This window comes from Heterodontus francisci, chromosome 30 (assembly GCF_036365525.1).
Source record: "Heterodontus francisci isolate sHetFra1 chromosome 30, sHetFra1.hap1, whole genome shotgun sequence".
NCBI lineage: Eukaryota > Metazoa > Chordata > Chondrichthyes > Heterodontiformes > Heterodontidae > Heterodontus > Heterodontus francisci.
In genome coordinates, this window is record NC_090400.1 from 47464247 (window position 1) to 47482637 (window position 18391).

At 42.8% G+C, this 18391-nt stretch overlaps 1 protein-coding gene across 5 annotated transcripts in view; it reads right to left on the reverse strand.

Annotated features, from left to right (window-relative positions):
- LOC137346746 (rap1 GTPase-activating protein 2-like) overlaps positions 1-18391 on the reverse strand; it is a 303277-nt gene that overhangs the window by 34870 nt on the left and 250016 nt on the right. For all 5 annotated transcript variants that reach the window (XM_068010516.1, XM_068010517.1, XM_068010515.1 and 2 more), the window contains 9 exons: positions 17048-17126; positions 15119-15172; positions 11910-11993; positions 10161-10261; positions 8880-9009; positions 4648-4803; positions 4178-4249; positions 2371-2457; positions 400-534 (listed from right to left, as the gene is read on the reverse strand). In XM_068010516.1, the coding sequence (XP_067866617.1) occupies positions 400-534; positions 2371-2457; positions 4178-4249; positions 4648-4803; positions 8880-9009; positions 10161-10261; positions 11910-11993; positions 15119-15172; positions 17048-17126 (898 nt within the window). The remainder of the gene's footprint in view (positions 1-399; positions 535-2370; positions 2458-4177; positions 4250-4647; positions 4804-8879; positions 9010-10160; positions 10262-11909; positions 11994-15118; positions 15173-17047; positions 17127-18391) is intronic.

Sequence of the window (18391 nt, forward strand, 5' to 3'; positions counted from 1 at the left end):
GGTGTTTGTAATGATAAAAAGGTTTCAGTTTAATAGATGCTTCAAAATCATTTCCTCTGATGGGGAAATCTAGAACAAGGATGAATAATCTTAAAATTAGAACTAGGCCATTTAGGAGAGAAACCAGAAAGCATTTTTCCACCGAGGGGTTAGTAGAACAGTTTCCCCCAGAAGGTTGAAATCACTAGATTTGTCTTAGGTAAGGGTGTTAACGGATAGGGAACAAAGGTGGATAAATGGAGTTGAGGTACAGATCAGGAATGATCTAACTGTATGGCAGAAATAGGCTTCAGCGGTTGATGGTCCCACTCTTATTTCTATGTTCCTTTGAATTCAAATCAAATAGCAGACAAGAGTACATCTGACGTGTCAGGTTTGGATGCAACTTGTTGGCTTTACCTTGAAAGACTCGAGGAAACCTCCATGGCTGCCATTTTCCATCTTCTCTTCATCAGAGCCCAGCCCCAACATGGCCAGTGTCTGGCTGTGGAGTTCATCATGCAGGTTGTCCAGCAGCGCTGCTCGGGTACGGTTCTGTGCAGTGAGATTGATAAATATGCGATGCTTAATGTGACATACAGCAGGGTTTTCTACAGGTTTTATTATACACTGTAGACTGAAGATAAGCAAAATAACACTGCCTGACTTGGCACACAGTGAAGCACATTTAATTGTTCCAACTCTTGATGTTAACCAAACCAACGTCGAAAATAGTTTACTTAGATTACAAAAGTTTGTGCAGTAAGGGCTGGATTTTGTAGTCCTGCCACAGGGAGTGGTGCCAGGCGCAGAACATGGTGGCCGTTCACCATGGGACCCATGCGGCTGTGCCGTAGCCATTTAACATATAGATGGCAGTCGCCGTTCACAGCGTCACCTGTTGAAGGAGCAGGCGCTGGCGCCATTTTTAAAAGGCTGCCAGCCCTGCAAATAGTACACCACAATGCAGAGTTCACCCCATTCCCCCTCCATACTCATCAGAGTGCAGTGTTCACCCCTTCACCCCCATACCCATCAGAGTGCAGTATTCACCCCTTCACTCCCCCATACCCATCAGAGTGCAGTGTTCACCCCTTCACTCCCCCATACCCATCAGAGTGCAGAGTTCACCCCTTCACTCCCCCATACCCATCAGAGTGCAATGTTCACCCCTTCACTCCCCCATACCCATCAGAGTGCAGAGTTCACCCCTTCACTCCCCCATACCCATCAGAGTGCAGAGTTCACCCCTTCACTCCCCCATGCCCATTAGAGTGCAGTGTTCACCCCTTCACTCCCCCATACCCATCAGATGGCAGTGTTCACCCCTTCTCCCTCATACTCATCAGTGCAGAGTTCACCCCTTCACTCCCCCATAACCATCAGATGGCAGTGTTCACCCCTTCTCCCTCATACTCATCAGAGTGCAGAGTTCACCCCTTCCCCACCCCCACCCCTCAGTGCAGAGTTCACCCCTTCCCCACCCCCACCCCTCAGAGTGCAGAGTTCACCCCTTCCCCCTCCCACCCCATACCCCTCAGAGTGCAGAGTTCATCCCTTCCCACCCCATACCCCTCAGAGTGCAGAGTTCATCCCTTCCCCCTCCCACCCTATACCCCTCAGAGTGCAGAGTTCACCCCTTCCCCACCCCCACCCCTCAGTGCAGAGTTCACCCCTTCCCCACCCCCACCCCTCAGAGTGCAGAGTTCACCCCATACCCCTCAGAGTGCAGAGTTCATCCCTTCCCCCTCCCACCCCATACCCCTCAGAGTGCAGAGTTCATCCCTTCCCCCTCCCACCCCATACCCCTCAGAGTGCAGAGTTCATCCCTTCCCCCTCCCACCCCATACCCCTCAGAGTGCAGAGTTCATCCCTTCCCACCCCATACCCCTCAGAGTGCAGAGTTCATCCCTTCCCCCTCCCACCCTATACCCCTCAGAGTGCAGAGTTCATCCCTTCCCCCTCCCACCCCATACCCCTCAGAGTGCAGAGTTCATCCCTTTCCAACCTTGGTGGCACCAGCTTTCCCTGGACGGGAAAGTGAAGGTGGTGAGGGCTGCACGTCATGCTGAGGACCGGGAACTGTAGGTAAGTCCGCTGCAGTTTACATTTTAAGTCATGCAGAGATGTCATTTAAATATGCTAACTCGGTTCCCGTTGCAGTGCGGCGGAAATGCCGCCATGGAGCTTTCCCACCGCCAGGAAGATCGGGCCCGGCAATTCCGGCGTCGGGTTCCATGGCAACTGCTGCCTGATTTCCAGGGAACCCGACATCAGGCTGGGAACAAAACCAACCCTAAGTTTCCCTCCTGATTTCAGATGACAGCACTGAGACGATTGTAAATGGCATGACCTTGTACATCCCTCACACTGTCAATTGTGCAATCTTACCTCCAGCTTCGCAAACTTCTCAGACTTGTAGCAAGCAGATTCTGCATTGATGAGCTTTGTGAGCAGAAACTCTCTGAATTCTGGGCCCTAGGCATAAAAAGTGCATGTTCAGGAACTTGCTTTCTGAGTAAAATATATTTTAAGACCAGGACGGCACAGTGGCACAATGGTTAGCACAGCTCCAGGGACCCGGGTTCAATTCTGGGTACTGCCCGTGCGGAGTTTGTAAGTTCTCCCTGTGACTATGTGGATTTTCGCCTGGTGATCCGGTTTCCTCCCACAGCCAAAGACTTGCAGGTGATAGGTAAATTGGCTGTTGTAAATTGCCCCTAGTGTAGGTAGGTGGTAGGGAGTATGTGATTACTGCAGGGTTAGTATAAATGGGTGGTTGTTGGTCGGCACAGACTCAGTGGGCCGAAGGGCCTGTTTCAGTGCTGTATTTCTAAATAAAAAAAAAAGGATGCAGTGCCCCAACACTCTATGGCACTATGCCCAGTGTGCTGGGTAGGGAGGTTCAACCCTCCGGGTGCCTTGCTAATGTATTCCCATCTCAACCAATTGCCACGCAGAGGCAACAAGAACAGTGAATCTGTTCTCTCACAAGGGCTGGATGGAGGAAAGAGAAGTGTAAAGAGGTTCATGGATACAAACCATGTTGTATGGCTCTATGGCACAGTATGTCGATACACACCACCTTACTATCCCTGCAGAATCAGTAGTGTGAGAAGCATTATCACACGTCTCTGGGTAATATCAATGGGAGAACACAAATCAATTTAAATAACCCAAGAATCAAATTTCAAAAACTTCAGGTCTTAAATCCTTATAGTAGGAATTTTGTAAAGAGATCCCAAGACTGATACCATCTTGCAAATAACATCAGGGATGAGAAAGTGGCAACAAAGTCATCCCCTTAACACATCAACTGTCCCATTGTAACTTCTCAGTGCGTTCTGAATGACCCCAATGTTTTTACTGCCATTGCTTTTTTTGCCACATTGTTGCAAACATTTACCACTTTGTGGACTCATAAAATAAGAAATAGGAGCAGGAGTAGACCATACGGCCCCTTGGGCCTGCTCCGTCATTTAATGAGATCATGGCCGATCTTCGACCTCAACTCCACTGTCCTGCCCGATCCCCATATCCCTTGATTCGCTTAGGGTCCAAAACTCTATCCCAGTCTTAAATATAATCAATGACTGACCATCCACATCCCTCTGAGGTAGAGAATTTAAAAAATTCACAACCCTCTGGGTGAAGAAATTTTTTCTCCTCTCAGTCCGAAATGGCCCTCCCCTTATCCTGAGACTATGGCCGGAATTTTACCCTCAGCGGACAGGAGCAGTCCATCGACTGAAAAGTTGGTGGCGAGCCCACCTCCGCCTGGCGTGGGGATCCGGACCACATTTTATGATCCCCAGGCCTTTAGTTGGTCTGAGGTGGGACTTCTGCCTCATTGAGGCAGGAAGTCCCGCCTAATGGTGCTTAAGGGCCTTGATTGGACTCGGGGATGTGGGCCATTTTACACCACCTCCGCCCTGCGTGAAGTGGCGGGAGTGAGTCAGGAAGGGCCCCCTGATCCTCCTGCTCCATTTTACGCCCCCGCACCACCTTCCCACTCTTTCGGGGGGGGGAGGGGCATAAAATTCAGCCCTATGCCTTCTAGTTCTAGACTCTCCAGCCAGAGGAACAGCCTCTCAACATCCTTTCTGTAAGAGACGCCTGTTGCATAGAAGATGCCCACACTGTAAATACAAAATAGTTATACTGGGCAATGCTCTGCACATAATTTAGACCTTCTTACCTTTTTAAACACAGGTGGGCTTGGCAATGGGGGGCCAAAGGGACGAACACCCTCTCGAGCAGTGACGGAAACCTGACAAGGGATGGGAAGATTATTATTAGAGAGCTTTTTTTGAATGAATCTAACCCCACTTTAACCGGGATATATTGTGGCTGCCATTTATCCAAACATCAGTTAACTCCACTTCATGAATGACTTCAATGGAAAAGAAACGGACTGTCGGTTCACTACGAGCGCGATTTGTGCTACTGACGAAAACCGATTTTACCCTCTTTATGCCCTTCACTTCCTATGTATTGCTGAATTTACTGTAGAAAAGATTGCAATGTAGCAAATAGGTTGGAAGTCACTGGAATACACAAGTTGGCGTTAATATGCCTTTTTTGCTTTGTAGCTGGTGCAGTTGGAGCAGAGGACCGTTCCTTCCCTTTTTTGACCCAATATGTTACTGAATAATTTAATGCTGTTACCTTATAAGTCGTTTTATCTGCACAGGGAGTCTCCACCTGCACCACAATGTACGCGTGAAGGAAGTTTGAAGCGATCATATCTGGAACGAAGGGTGTGTTTTCCTCTTGGAACACAATTGCCACAATGTCATTCCCAATGTGCCGTTTTCTTTGCAGCTGCGATGGAGAAACTAAAAGTTTAGCCAAAGCAAATACTACATCTTAAATTAGGAAGACATTGCATTCCCAGATGCCAGGGAGGATTTGAATGATAGGTCAGAACACTCATCCGTTCACCGAGTTTGATATTGGGATATATCTATTTGCTAACCCTTTGCTTTCTCTCCATTTCTTGTGAAGGAGCTGACTCGCACTGAGGAGCTATCATCCCAAGGGCATGAGTTGACCTCTGCTTCTTCACTCAACTGGGCAATCACTGAGTAAGAGTTTGGACAGCGAGCATTGGCACGCTGGTCAAGAAGGGTGAGCATCACAGCCAAGGCAGATCCATATGGGCATCTTCTAACAGGAATCGGCAGATAACATTCAGGAGAGGAAACCGTAGCCAATTTCTCCTCTCCTTAGCTCAGGGACACTGATGAATATTCTGCTATCTCCACTAGTCAAGATCAGGTAACTCTGTACAGACCTGGGACTGAGCCTGGGAACTTCCTGGTATGTGGCTCAGGTACTGACTGGTCACTATGGGGAACTAAGATTTTGACATCAGAATATTTCCATTTCTAGGAACCTCCTCTTTGAAAATCTATGCTTTGATCAAATAATAATAATAAGCTCCCTTATGATTTTGGGTAACACATTGCTAGGACATAACAAATTGATGATAGGTTTATATTTCTGTATAAGCTAAGTGTGAATTGTATAGAAGACAAGAGCAAGAGCTTCATCTACTTAAGGTTCTCTTTCGAGAAAGAGCTGAATCATTTACTACAGCCACCATACCTTAGATCAAATGAAATTCAAAGTAAATATTTTGTTTGACTTAATATGTTGTTGAAACTGAATACTTTTCTGAATAATCTGAGTGACAACTGGCATTTGGAGAGTTCACCATAGGAACATAGGAGCAGGAGTAGGCCATTCAGCCCATCGAGCCTGCCCTGCCATTCAATATGATCATGGCTGATCATCCACTTCAATGCCTTTTCCCCACACTATCCTCAAATCTCCTTATGTCATTTGTATTTATCAATCTCTGCTTTAAACATACTCAATGACTGAACTTTCACAGCTCTCTAGGGTAGAGAATTCCAAAGATTCACAACCCTCTGAGTAAAGAAATTTCTCCTCATCTTTGTCCTAATTGGCTTCCCCCTTGTTTTAAAATTGTGTCCCCTGGTTCTGGAATCCCCAACCAGGGGAAACATCGTAACTGCACCTACCCTGTCTCTTCCTTTAAGTATTTTGTAGGTTTCAATGAGATCACCTCTTATTCTGCGAAACTCTAGAGAATACAAGCCCAGTTTCCCCAATCTCTCTTCATAGGACAGTCCCCTATCCCAGGAACAAGTCTGGTGAACCTTCATTGCACTCCCTCTATGGCAATGATATCCTTCCTAAGGTAAGGGGACCAAAACTACACACAGTATGCCAGGTGTGGTCTAACCAAGGTTCTATACAATTGAAGCAAGACTTCACTATGCCTGTACTTAAATCCTCTTGCGATAAAGGCTAAGATACCATTAGCCTTCCTTTGTTTGGAATTCAGAACTTGTTCATCAACCCATATGCCTCGACCAAAAAAGATCAAGATCTTGCATATTACACAAAATGCACTGGATATGAAATTTCCTGTGAATCAACAACAGGTTACTCTTTGATAGGAACATAGAAACAGGAATAGGGTATTCAGCCCCTCGAGCCTGTTCTGCCATTCAACTAGATCATGGTTGATCTGTATCTCAACCCATCTGACTCCCTTCCTTATAGAGTTCTGTCTAACAAATGATAAACTTCCAGGAATCAACATTTCTGACACTTGTGGGAGTCAACGCTGCATTCAGGTGAGCATCTTGAGCTAACACTGCCAAAGGAGTTAGCTCTCTGTGTTGGAATGCTACCTCAGGACTCTCACTTGGACATTATCTGAAGGCCACCTTTAAGAATCCTGAATGTTGGCACTGCTGCCTGCATCAGTGATATGCCCAAAGAGTAGTCTTATTGTCTGTCCCTTCAATTTGTAGCAAGGCATTCTCTCTTACACTATTTACTCTCAGTGGTATCATATACCCTTAGGTCGTCACCCACGTTTAACAGTAATAGGACAGAGAAGCTATGCATGATGTTTATAAAGTGTTTAAGAATATATGAACATAAGAAATAGGAGCAGGAGTTGACTATACGGCCCCTTGAGCCTGCTCCACCATTCCACATGATCATGGCTGATCTTCTGCCTCAACACCACTTATGCGTCCACTCCTCATTTCCTTTGATTCCGAGTGATGAAAAATCTCTCCATCTCAGCCTTGCATATACTCAATGATGGAGCATCCACAACCCTCTGGGGTAGACAACTTGAAAGATTCAGGACCCTCTGAGTGAAGAAGTTTCTCCTCATCTCAGTCTGAAATGACCGACCCCTTATCCTGATGCTATCTAAACCGCCTCATAACTATTATACACATATACATTTGTCACACATAAACAACCACACAGTGGCGCAGTGGTTAGCACCGCAGCCTCACAGCTCCAGGGACCCGGGTTCGATTCCGGGTACTGCCTGTGTGGAGTTTGCAAGTTCTCCCTGTGTCTGCGTGGGTTTTCTCCGGGTGCTCCGGTTTCCTCCCACAAGCCAAAAGACTTGCAGGTTGATAGGTAAATTGGCCATTATAAATTGCCCCTAGTATAGGTAGGTGGTAGGGAAATATAGGGATAGGTGGGGATGTTTGTTGGGAATATGGGATTAGTGTAGGATTAGTATAAATGGGTGGTTGATGTGCGGCACAGACTCGGTGGGCCGAAGGGCCTGTTCCAGTGCTGTATCTCTAAAACTAAAAACTAGTTAAAACTAAAAACATATACATACAAAAAGTAGTCAACTGCTCGCCTTTCACCAGCTTCACTAAATGATCAGCCAGAATATGCCAACAGAATTTCTCTTTTATCTTCTTCATTTTGCATTGGTACAAAACTCAATTTATAGACGTACAATTGGTACAAATCAAAAGAGCTTGTACAGAGGCTTTTTAAACTGTCTGCTCAACCCTACAGGGGTGGGGGGGTGGGGGTTGGTGGTGGGGCGAACTGGTGGAGAGTGTCGCCTGATTTTCTGCCGTAACTTTGACATAAAAGCTGTGGAAATGGCATGAATGCCATTTTAATGCTGTTTTTCCAGAGATTCTGAGCCTCTTCTGCCAAAGTCACGTGACATGATCATGAGACACCCCCATCCCCATGCCCCCACCTGTGGAAACCCACCCCCTACATCTACAGCTCTGGTCACCTAACCTTAGGAAGGACATCACTGCCCAAGAGACAGTGAACAGCAAAAACGATTTCACCTGCCAAAAATTTATGAGGTAAAATGAAAGAAGCTTTGGTCATTTTCTTTGGAAGAGAGATTTTAGTTTTGCCATATCAGTTTACTAAGGGGATTGATAAAACCCAAACAGGTACAAAGGTTCACCGTGGCAGGTTTTAAATACCAGGAAACACAAGGTCAATTTAGAAAGTTAGGAGCAAAAATGGAAGTCAGAAAGGACATTTCTTTAAATGCAAAGAATAATGGTGTTTTGGTGATGTTACCAGGAAAGGCAGACAGTATAGAAATGTTTGTGATGGTTTTCTGGAAAAGGAAAGTGATTGAGCGATAGCACAGCAGGTGACAGGTAAATCAGTCAAGAAAGGAGCAGTTCCTAAAAACTCAAGCATTCATAGAAAATGATGAAGGACTTTGATAGGGTGAAAAAGGAAAGACCATTTCCTCTGTTTAGGGAATCACTACTGAGGATGTCATCAAAACTGTCACTATGAGCGAGATGTTAGTTGAATTTATTTTTTTTTTTACACACAGTGGGGATAGAGCATAGAATGCTTTTCCTGGAGAATATTTGAGTCAGGGACCTTTTTAAGGGAAGAATAGATGATCAGAAGCAGAGGAAGATACAGCACTATGAAGAACGAACAAGGGAGTAGGGTACATTTTGGATTAACCTAGCAAAGTGTTGGCACAGATATGATGGGCTGAGTGGTCTCCTATTGCATAATAAGCATGTATGGTTCTATTAACTTACCTGCTGTGAGTCTCCTTCTGTAAATGGCAGCTTTGTGGAAACGTGGAACATGATCTCTCTGTCTTTGAAGGTGGTGTAGACAGACTCTGACCCTGTTTGACCATGTGCAACATCAAGGCCTCCTCGAAAGCTGCATTGGGAAGAGAGTTTATAGCCAAGTTACACTTTTCTTTGTACGAAGGCTTTCAAAATCAGATGCAACTTGTACGTGGTTTATTCAACTTTACTAATGCTTCATTGTAGACCAATGAGCAATATATTAAACATGGAAAGTGGAAACAGCCTCCTGTTAAAGATTCTGACCAAGAGTTTCCATTTTGGGTGCAACTGGTGATCTGGGTGCAAATTATGCTCAAAATTGCACTAGTTTTAAGAAGTGTATCTTTTTGTTCAAGTTTCCACTCAAAATCATCTGCATATTGCCAAACTTAAAGTCTGCCATGAACCAGTGCAATTGGACAGTGTTTTAGAACATAATTTAAAAAAACAATTTGCATTAAAAAAACTAACTTGATATATTTAAGAGTGGTGCAGTTTTATTACTACAGCTGAAAATGGAGTTATCACAAAAATAAACATTGTTAGTCAGAGTGTCTAACTCACCTCCTGTTTTTAAATAACTAAAAATAACTTCCGATACAGAGCCATTTGCTTGTTACATTGGGGGACAGTAATCAGCTTCTGAGCAAATTAAAAATCTATTCAAAATCTTTCAAAACGTGCCCATTAATGAACCTGGGCTCAAAAAAATCCAGCTAAATTTTAAGAGCCACCTTGCAGGCCTGTAAACAAACATAACTAGCAGAAACTCACCATGGCGAATAATTCATTCTGGCTGTGTGGCCAGTTTTGTGAGCGGGGCTACCTGCTAGCATGATGTTCTTTTAAATTAGCTCAAATGATCAGCGAAACTCGATTTGCGCTAGACGTAATCTGTGCGTGAAATTCCAGCGTTGACCTTTTACCCTTGCTTGGCCGATTTTGGGTGAATTGCACTTAAGTAACCAGCGCAACCTGCAAATTTAACTTTTAAAATATGTGCTTGCAAGCAAGCAATTTCTGCTGGTAAGCAAAGGTGCTGATATTAAAGATGGTAGTATTTTACTTATATCTCCAAAAAATTAGTGAGGGAACTATTACATACATAAAATTAACTTAATGGTTTAACCGTAGTCAGAGGTGTTTGGGATTCCCAGCCATTAAAGTCATAAATTGTCACAGCATAGAAGGAGGCCATTCAGCCCATCGAGTCCATTCAGAAAGTACAAGATTTTCACCCACCCTTTGAATTCCTGGAGGACAATTGTGTCTCCAAGTAAGTTCAAGAATTCCTTAAAAACAGGGCTTTCTTCACTGTTCCCAAATAATTCTGCTTCCGTAGTCTGGAAAGTAGAAATAAAATATTTTAGTATTTAAAAATAAAACATAGTTAAGTGCTGGCTCACAGATTTGTTTCAATCACTTTCAACAAGCTGATTGCAAGAAATGAATATTTATCTAGATAGCTATCACATGATATATTCTAGGAAGCCTGAAAACAGTGAAAAGCGATTAGTAGTTCAACACATGGGTTTTGCTGCAAATTTGCATTACCAAAACAGGCTCATACTGGTTTTTATGCTCTACACGAGCCTCCTCCCCACTTCTTCATCTAACCCTATACACATATCCTTCGGTTCCATTCTCTGTCTTGCTACATTTACCTGGATAGTGAGCAGGTAACTATCAGGGCGCACCTGGACAGAATAATCCCTAGGCTCAGGAAGTAACAGGGATTAGCATATGAAACCAGCTTTTGTTCCATAGGAACAACATATTAATTAACCAATAATGTGCATTTATATAGCACCTTTCACAAATTCAGGATGTCTCAAAGTGCTTTACAACCAATGAAGTATTTAAGTGTAGTCCATGTTGTAATGTCAGAAATGTGGCTAATTTGCACACAGCAAGCTCCCGCAAACAGCAATGTGATAATGACCAGATAATCTGTTTTTGTGATAGTGATTGAGGGATAAATATTGGCCAGGACACCAGGGATAACTCCTTTGCTCTTCTTCCAAATAGTGCTATGGGATCTCTTACACCCACCTAAGAGGGCAGACAGGGCCTCAGTTTGAGTTCTCATCCGAAAGACAGCACCTCCGGCAGTGCAGTCCTCTAACGGTACTGCACTGGAGTGTCAGCCTGGATATTTGTGCTCAAGTCTCTGGAGTGGATCTTGAATCCATTACCTTCTGACTCAGAGGCGAGAGTGCTACCAACTTAGCCACAATCCTTCATTAAATTAGCATTTAATTCTCATTAAATTTCATGTGCTCTATCAGACCCCCATGTGTGCTCTCTGAAACTTGCAGAAGCCTTGTGGGTCAATGACTGGTGAGAAATACTTCAATAAATATTCCATTAAAGACAAGAAAAAGCTTTGTTTTTCTCTTGCAAAAAAATACTTCAAAGGTTTGCACTGCAACAGAAAGATCGAGGCGGCAGCATTAAGATTTCGGTCAGCTGATATGATGACTTGAGCGAGAAAGCAACTCCTGGTTGTTCCGTAAAATTATTCCCATCCATGCACACTCCAAAATTGCTCTGATATCTCTTTGGATTAAGCAGTGGAGTTGCTTTTACTTACAGTCATGTAACTCCACAGAACTCTGTTTCAGGTGACAAAACTATACTTGCAAATAAATCCTTGGGCCTGATTATAAAGGTGGCACATGTTTGTAGGTGAAATAGTTAACAAAGCATGAACAGATTGGAATTAATATTTAGATAATGTCTTCATAAATGTGTTAGCTGGAAGCTCCTTCATTTGTATGTACAGGAGACTCCAAATACACCCATGACTGATGTGGCTGTTATCTCAGGCCCTGTAGCCACTCTATCAACAGGCTCACATTAACAATGTAGAACATGGCTTGGCATTAGTCCCAAGTTGCGACCAGAAGGTACCTAATAAAGTGAAGCTATTTTGATAAATGCAGGCCTAATCCAAGATTGTATATGTTTTTTAGGACAGCCATTACTCACCTGTCTGATCTTCTGATAAATTACACCAAACTTGAAGTTGTTATTGATCTCGTGTTCATCATATGCGACTATTAGTTGGGATGCCTTGGAGAAAATAAAACAAGTCAATGGATGGCACCTTGACAAGAACAACTTTACAAAGTTTCCACTGATTCCTGACAAAAGTTGGGAATTGACCATTACCGAGACAACCAAGCTCTGCTAAGAACTTAATTTCAATTGATTAGGAAGGGCCTTGTCTGTAAAGGTTAGAAAAGTCTTCAATTAATAAGGAAAAGGCACTGGGGATGCTGTGGGTTCACGCATCTCATTGTGATTTTACTCCTGGGATTTGGTTTGAATCTAACCCAGACTGAAGGGATGAAAGTCTCCTCTTTCTCTCTGTGACCATGAGACCTTGTTTTGGAGTCTGGGCAGTCTCAACCGTTCCTAAGTGATGCAAGTGCTCATCACAAATCTCTCGCTAGTTCAGTATTTCTGAGCATAAATTAGTAATCTCACTCAGATAGGCCACATTTTTTAAAAATTCATTCATGGGATGTGGACGTCGCTGGCCAGGCCAGCATTTATTGCCCATCCCTAATTGCCCTAACTGAGTGGTTTGTTAGGCCATTTCAGAGGGCATGTAAGAGTCAACCACATTGCTGTGGGTCTGGAGTCACATGTAGGCCAGACCAGGTAAGGACAGCAGATTTCCTTCCCGAAAGGACATTAGTGAACCAGACGGGTTTTTACAACAATCGACAATGGTTTCATCATTAGACTAGCTTTTTAATTCCAGGTTTATTAATTGAATTCAAATTCCACCTTCTGCTGTGGTGGGATTTGAACCCATGTCCCCAGAGCAATACCCTGGGTCTCTGGGTTACTAGTCCAATGACAATACCACTACGCCACCGCCACCATTGGCAACATCACAATGGTGTGCTATGGATTAAAGGACATTGGTAGGGCAGAGAAAGGAAGCTTCATTACTGTAACATCCTGGGGGTTACCATTGACCAGAAACTTAACAAGACCAGGCAAATAAATACTGTTGTTGCAAGAGCAGCAAGGTCAGAGACTGGGAATTCTGAAGTGAGTAACTCACCTCCTGACTCTTCAAAGCCTGTCCATCATCTACAAGGCACATGTCAGGAATACTCTCCAATTGCCTAGGTGAGCACGGCTCAAACAACACTCAAGAAGCTCAACCCCAGCCAGGACAAAGCAGCCCCCTTGATTGGCATGTGTACCATATACAAGATGCACTGCAGCAACTTGCCAAAGATCCTTTGACAGCAATTTCCAAACCCGTGACCTCGATCACCTAGAAGGACAAGGGCAGCAGATGAATGGGAACATCACCACCTGCAAGATCCCCTCCAAGTCACATATCGTCCTTCACTGTCGCTGGGTCAAAATCCTGGAACTCCCTCTCTAACAGCACTGTGGGTATACCCACACCAGATGGACTGCAGCGGTTCAAGAAGGCGGCTCACCACCACCTTTGCAAGGGCAATTAGGCACGGGCAATAAATGCTGGCCTTGCCAGCGACGCTCACATCCCATGAAAGAATAAAAAAGAAATTAAAAACCTACTGCCCATCTGGCAGTGACTGATCAAAAAACTGAACAGCAAGTTCTCAGGCCTTGTTGCTTTAGAAACCTGCAGAGCCACAAAATAACTGAAATAAATACAACATTAAAAACATTCCTCACAAGAATGTTGTGATGTTTATCTGATAAGAATCTAGTTGCCTCATTGGCACCTTTCCCCATTTCGTCTAATTATATCCAACTCTCTGCTCATTTAGCTCGAAGCATCATTCTCCATCCCACAGTGAAGAACAACTGGAGTTACAGACCTCACCACAACTATCAAAGGTATGTCATGATTAGTTGGCAGGATCTGCGATTGGAGCAAGTTAGGTTGGATGCTTTTAGAGCAGGTAATATAAATTATGAAATATATTCTATTTACAGATATCTGGTTGATGGTTGCTTTCTCAATACAGATGCAACCAGTCAGTTAAACTATCTGGTGTTGAGAATGCAATAATGAGGCAAATATGTTTGGAACTTTATGATACTTATGAACATTATCTTCCAATCCTAAAAATGCACTGTGTAAAAAATTAGTCAATTTTCTGTGGAGTTTGCTCACTAAGATGGAAGATGCAAGTGAATGCCCTGAAAATGCAATATTAAAATCACCTGCAGAATATTTTAAATTCATGAAAATCACAATATATTAACAACTTAAACTTATATAGTGTTTTTAACATAATAAAATATCCCAAGGTGCTTTACAGGAACATTATAAAACCAAGTATGACTATAATATAATCTGTCTTTATCAGTTTCAAAATATTATGGCGGTGTGCACTTTCTGTTAACTTTTCCATTGTAAACTCTTATATCTACACATATATTGGAAATAACCTCAGTAAATATGTCATGTCCCACCGGCAGAGGCCCTGCAGTACCACACCACTGGTTGAGTGGTGTATTTACAGCATCACAAAGTTATATAGACCGTTTCCTTAAAAAGGTGGACCGAAGAATTTGTAATGAAGATATAAAAATTAGTACAGAATGCATGACTTTAAAATGTCAACTGAATTATGTCTGCACATTCTAATCTGGTTCTCTTCCACCCTCTAACCTGGCTTCACTGAAGACTATACTTAGCCTTGATAGGGGAGGCGGTGGCAGAGTGGTATTGTCACTGGGCTAGTAATCCAGAAACCCAGGCTAATGCTCTGGGGACATGGATTCAAATCCCACCACAGCAGGTGGTGAAATTTGAATTCAATTAATAAATCTGGAATTAAAAGGCTAGACTAATGTCGACTGTGAAACCATTGTCGATTGTTGTAAAAACCCATCTGGTTCACTAATGTCCTTTAGGAAAGGAAATCTGCTGTCCTTATCTGGTCTGGTCTACATGTGACTCCAGACCCACAGCAATGTGGTTGACTCTTAAATGCCCACTCCAATAGCTCAGTTTGAGGGCAATTAGGGCATTGCCAGCCATGCCCACATCCCATGAATGAATAAAAAAAAGTGCAATGCCACATTAGATCCACTCTAATATATCTAAATGTACAGAGAGAGAGAGAGAGTAAGCAAGTATATAGGTTATTTTCTGCTACTTCACCTGAAGAAGAAAATTCAAGACAATTTGGACAAGACACAGTGACAGCATAACTTCACTGAATACTTACCTTAGGATAAAGTACAGGGGAGAATTTCACACAGGTCAGGTCATCACAGAGAAGCTGAAGGAGAGACAATTGGAACATTTAAACGCTCTACTGTTTTTCGCTGTGAGGCCTGAACCAAGTTATAACTTCGGCACAACAAATATACTTTTTACCACATCGAAGTTTATTTTTCTTCTAGGGCCACCAAGTAATATTCAATGATAATGTAGTATAGGCCCATGCAGACAGATGTGATGGATGTTAGTTTTTAAGGACTATTAGATGAAGGACCCCTACATCTTTGCCACAGTGCTTTTAGTAATCTTGCTTTGTAAGAGACACCAACAAGAAATATATTATTTATTTGATCAACTAACATCTACTCAAACTTTCCCTGCACCTTTTCACTATCCTCAATAGAGTAGATAGGGAATCTGCTCCCTGGCCTCTACCAATGTTGCTCTGAATGCATTAGGCCTCTAGGCAATTCAGAAGAATAGCTTTGCCCCTTAATTTCTCCCACTGCCCATGAGGAGATCTGTGCATCGCATCACCATGACGTCATGCTGTGTTTGGAACTCAGTTTAGAAAACATAGTGTTCATAAACCTGTGTCCAATTCTGTTGTGGTAGAGCACATTGGTGTTCCAACCCACTTGGTCATGATATTGATCATCTCAAACATGGTACTGTACCATTAGAGTTTTCTGTTTGGTGTTAGGGTTGACAACTCTAAAACCAGGCAGAGAGCAGACCGTGGTTATGGTTTAGGAAAAACTCTTTGAAAGGAATTGTATTAAAGCGAATTAGTTAAACGTTTGCATGGCCTCACTATTCATCTCCTATGGACAGTACATTTATTTCAGTGCAGTCCTGCTCTTGTTTTCAGGATTTCCTATCTCCCGCCTCTTTGTTAAGAATTTGCAGATTTAAATGTGGCGCCTCTGGCTCTATGTTATTTCCTGCTGTTTGTACTAATTTTATAGTGGTTTTACGCAGATTGAAGATGGTTGGCAAAACAGCCAGGGGGGAGGTGAGGAGAAGTTATTTTACTCAGCGAGTTGTTCTATTCTGGAATACTCTGTCTGAAAGGTGGCTGAAGCAGATTTGATAATAACTTCAGAAAAGAGAATTGGAGAAATACTTGAAAAGGAAAAAAAAATTGCATGGCTACGGGTAACAAGTAGGGGAGTGGGACTAATTGGATAGCTCTTTTAAAGAGTCGGCAATGCACGATGGGCCAAATGGCCTCCTTCTGTGCTGTATATGCATTTGGAGGCTTACGTGAAAAACAAAGACAGACAACCTGCTCAAAAGACTCTGGCCAAAAATTAAATGTGTAATAATCCTCAGGTGATGAAATGTGAACCAGTTTTGTGAGTGTCCCATACTGGGGCTCATTTTGTTTTGCCAAATGGAACTAAACCTCAGGGAGCTGTCTATCAAATACCCAGAAGAACTCTGAAAAATAAATTTCTTCATTTTTATTCCGTACACAGATTGCACTGGAGTCATGAAGAAAATACATTACATAGAGTTATATCAAATTTACAGCACAGATACAGGCCACTGAGCCCAACTGGTCTCTAGCATTTACGCTCTACACCAGCCTGCTCCCACCCATCGTCATCTAACCCTATCAGCATATTATATTCCATTCTCCCTCAGGTACTTCTGTAGCTCCCAATTAAATGCATCCCTGCTATTTGTTTCAACTTATGTGATTAGTGTGCTTTAACAAAAAGCTCCAAAAACATTAACGTTAATTGCAGCAGTTAATTAGGATTAATTGACAGCCCTAAAAAAATGTAAAGTGTCTTAAAAGGGATGGGTTATAAAGAAAAATTACAGACGCTTAAGTTATCCATTTTGGAATGAAGGATGTGTAAGGGGCTATAAATAAGCCTTGCAGGGGAAAAAAGGAATGACATGGTATAATTAACCACCTTACCTTTGCTATCAGTGGAATGCTGGGCAATCGTGGTACTCCAGCAAGAGGGAGTCGCTCATGTATTGTTTTGGATTTGGACCTATGAAAACAAAAGAAGTCTAAATAAAAGTTGTGCGTGGTTATGATTGAAACATGCTCCATTTTCAATATATGGCGAGTTAAGCATGTACAGACAGGAAAGCCCATTGTTTAGATCCATTTCCCATTTGATACGTTTATCAAACGTACACATGTGGTTGGGTTTGGGATGGCTGAAGATGGACTTCAAAGCTGTTACATAACATTCGTGAGATACTCAGGTCCTGCCAGAGTCAGTGATTTGCTACTACTTAGAAATCAACATTTTCACCTTTTCAACTTTTTAAAGCTAATTGCTGATACTCAGGCAGGAAAATTGGGCTACACATGCAAAGTGTTAAAGTGTTGTCACACCTCACAACATTGCTTGCTTTAGTAATAATGCGTGACTCTTCATTACCACAAAGATTACTATTTACCTGGGTTAAAGTAACTATTCTGCAATGGCATCTTATGCCAAGCCAAATGGCACCCGGCTGCAGAATTCTCTTTGTTTAAATTCAAAGTACATCCTCTGGCACGTTAAAAAATATAACAGATTTAACTTGACTAAGAATTGTTCCCAATGCAACATCATGTGTTGCTGAACTTGGTTTGCTGTGGAGCTGAATGATTGGGTTGTTGTGTGAATGTTGGCAGGGTCATAGACTCCTGTTTAGGAACTGCTGTAGAAGCTCAACCTCCCCATAGCACTGCTTGTAGTGAGTCAGCAGTTACATTCTTTCATGACAGTGGGAGTGCTACCAATGTGTGATGGGTAAATACTACAAGAAGCTAGAGTTACAATTACTGGCAGTATATGCTACACCTAATGAGTACAATATATTCGACGTAAATATGACTCCATTACGCTTCAAAATGTACATTTGCATATCTCAAAATATAGAGAAAAAGGGGACCAGAAAGACAGTCATTTCATGCGTGTTCGTCTGCCCCACAGCTGCAAATCTACAAGGAACTCCCAATCTACAAACCTCTATTGCCTACAATAATAAATCTCTAATTAACCTTGGGAAACCCTTTTTTCTAACCATTAGAATGTGGTCTTAGATGGAGAAGCCACAAAAATATAGCTGCACAGTAACAGCCCATTTTACAACTTAAAGACTTGCATTTATATAGCACCTTTCGTGATCACAGGGTGCTACCAAGTGCTTTACAACCAAAGAAGTACTTTTACAGTGTAGTTACTGTTGTAATGTAGGAAATGCAGCAGCCAGTTTGCACACAGCAAGCTTCCAAAACAGCAATGTGATCATTTTTCTT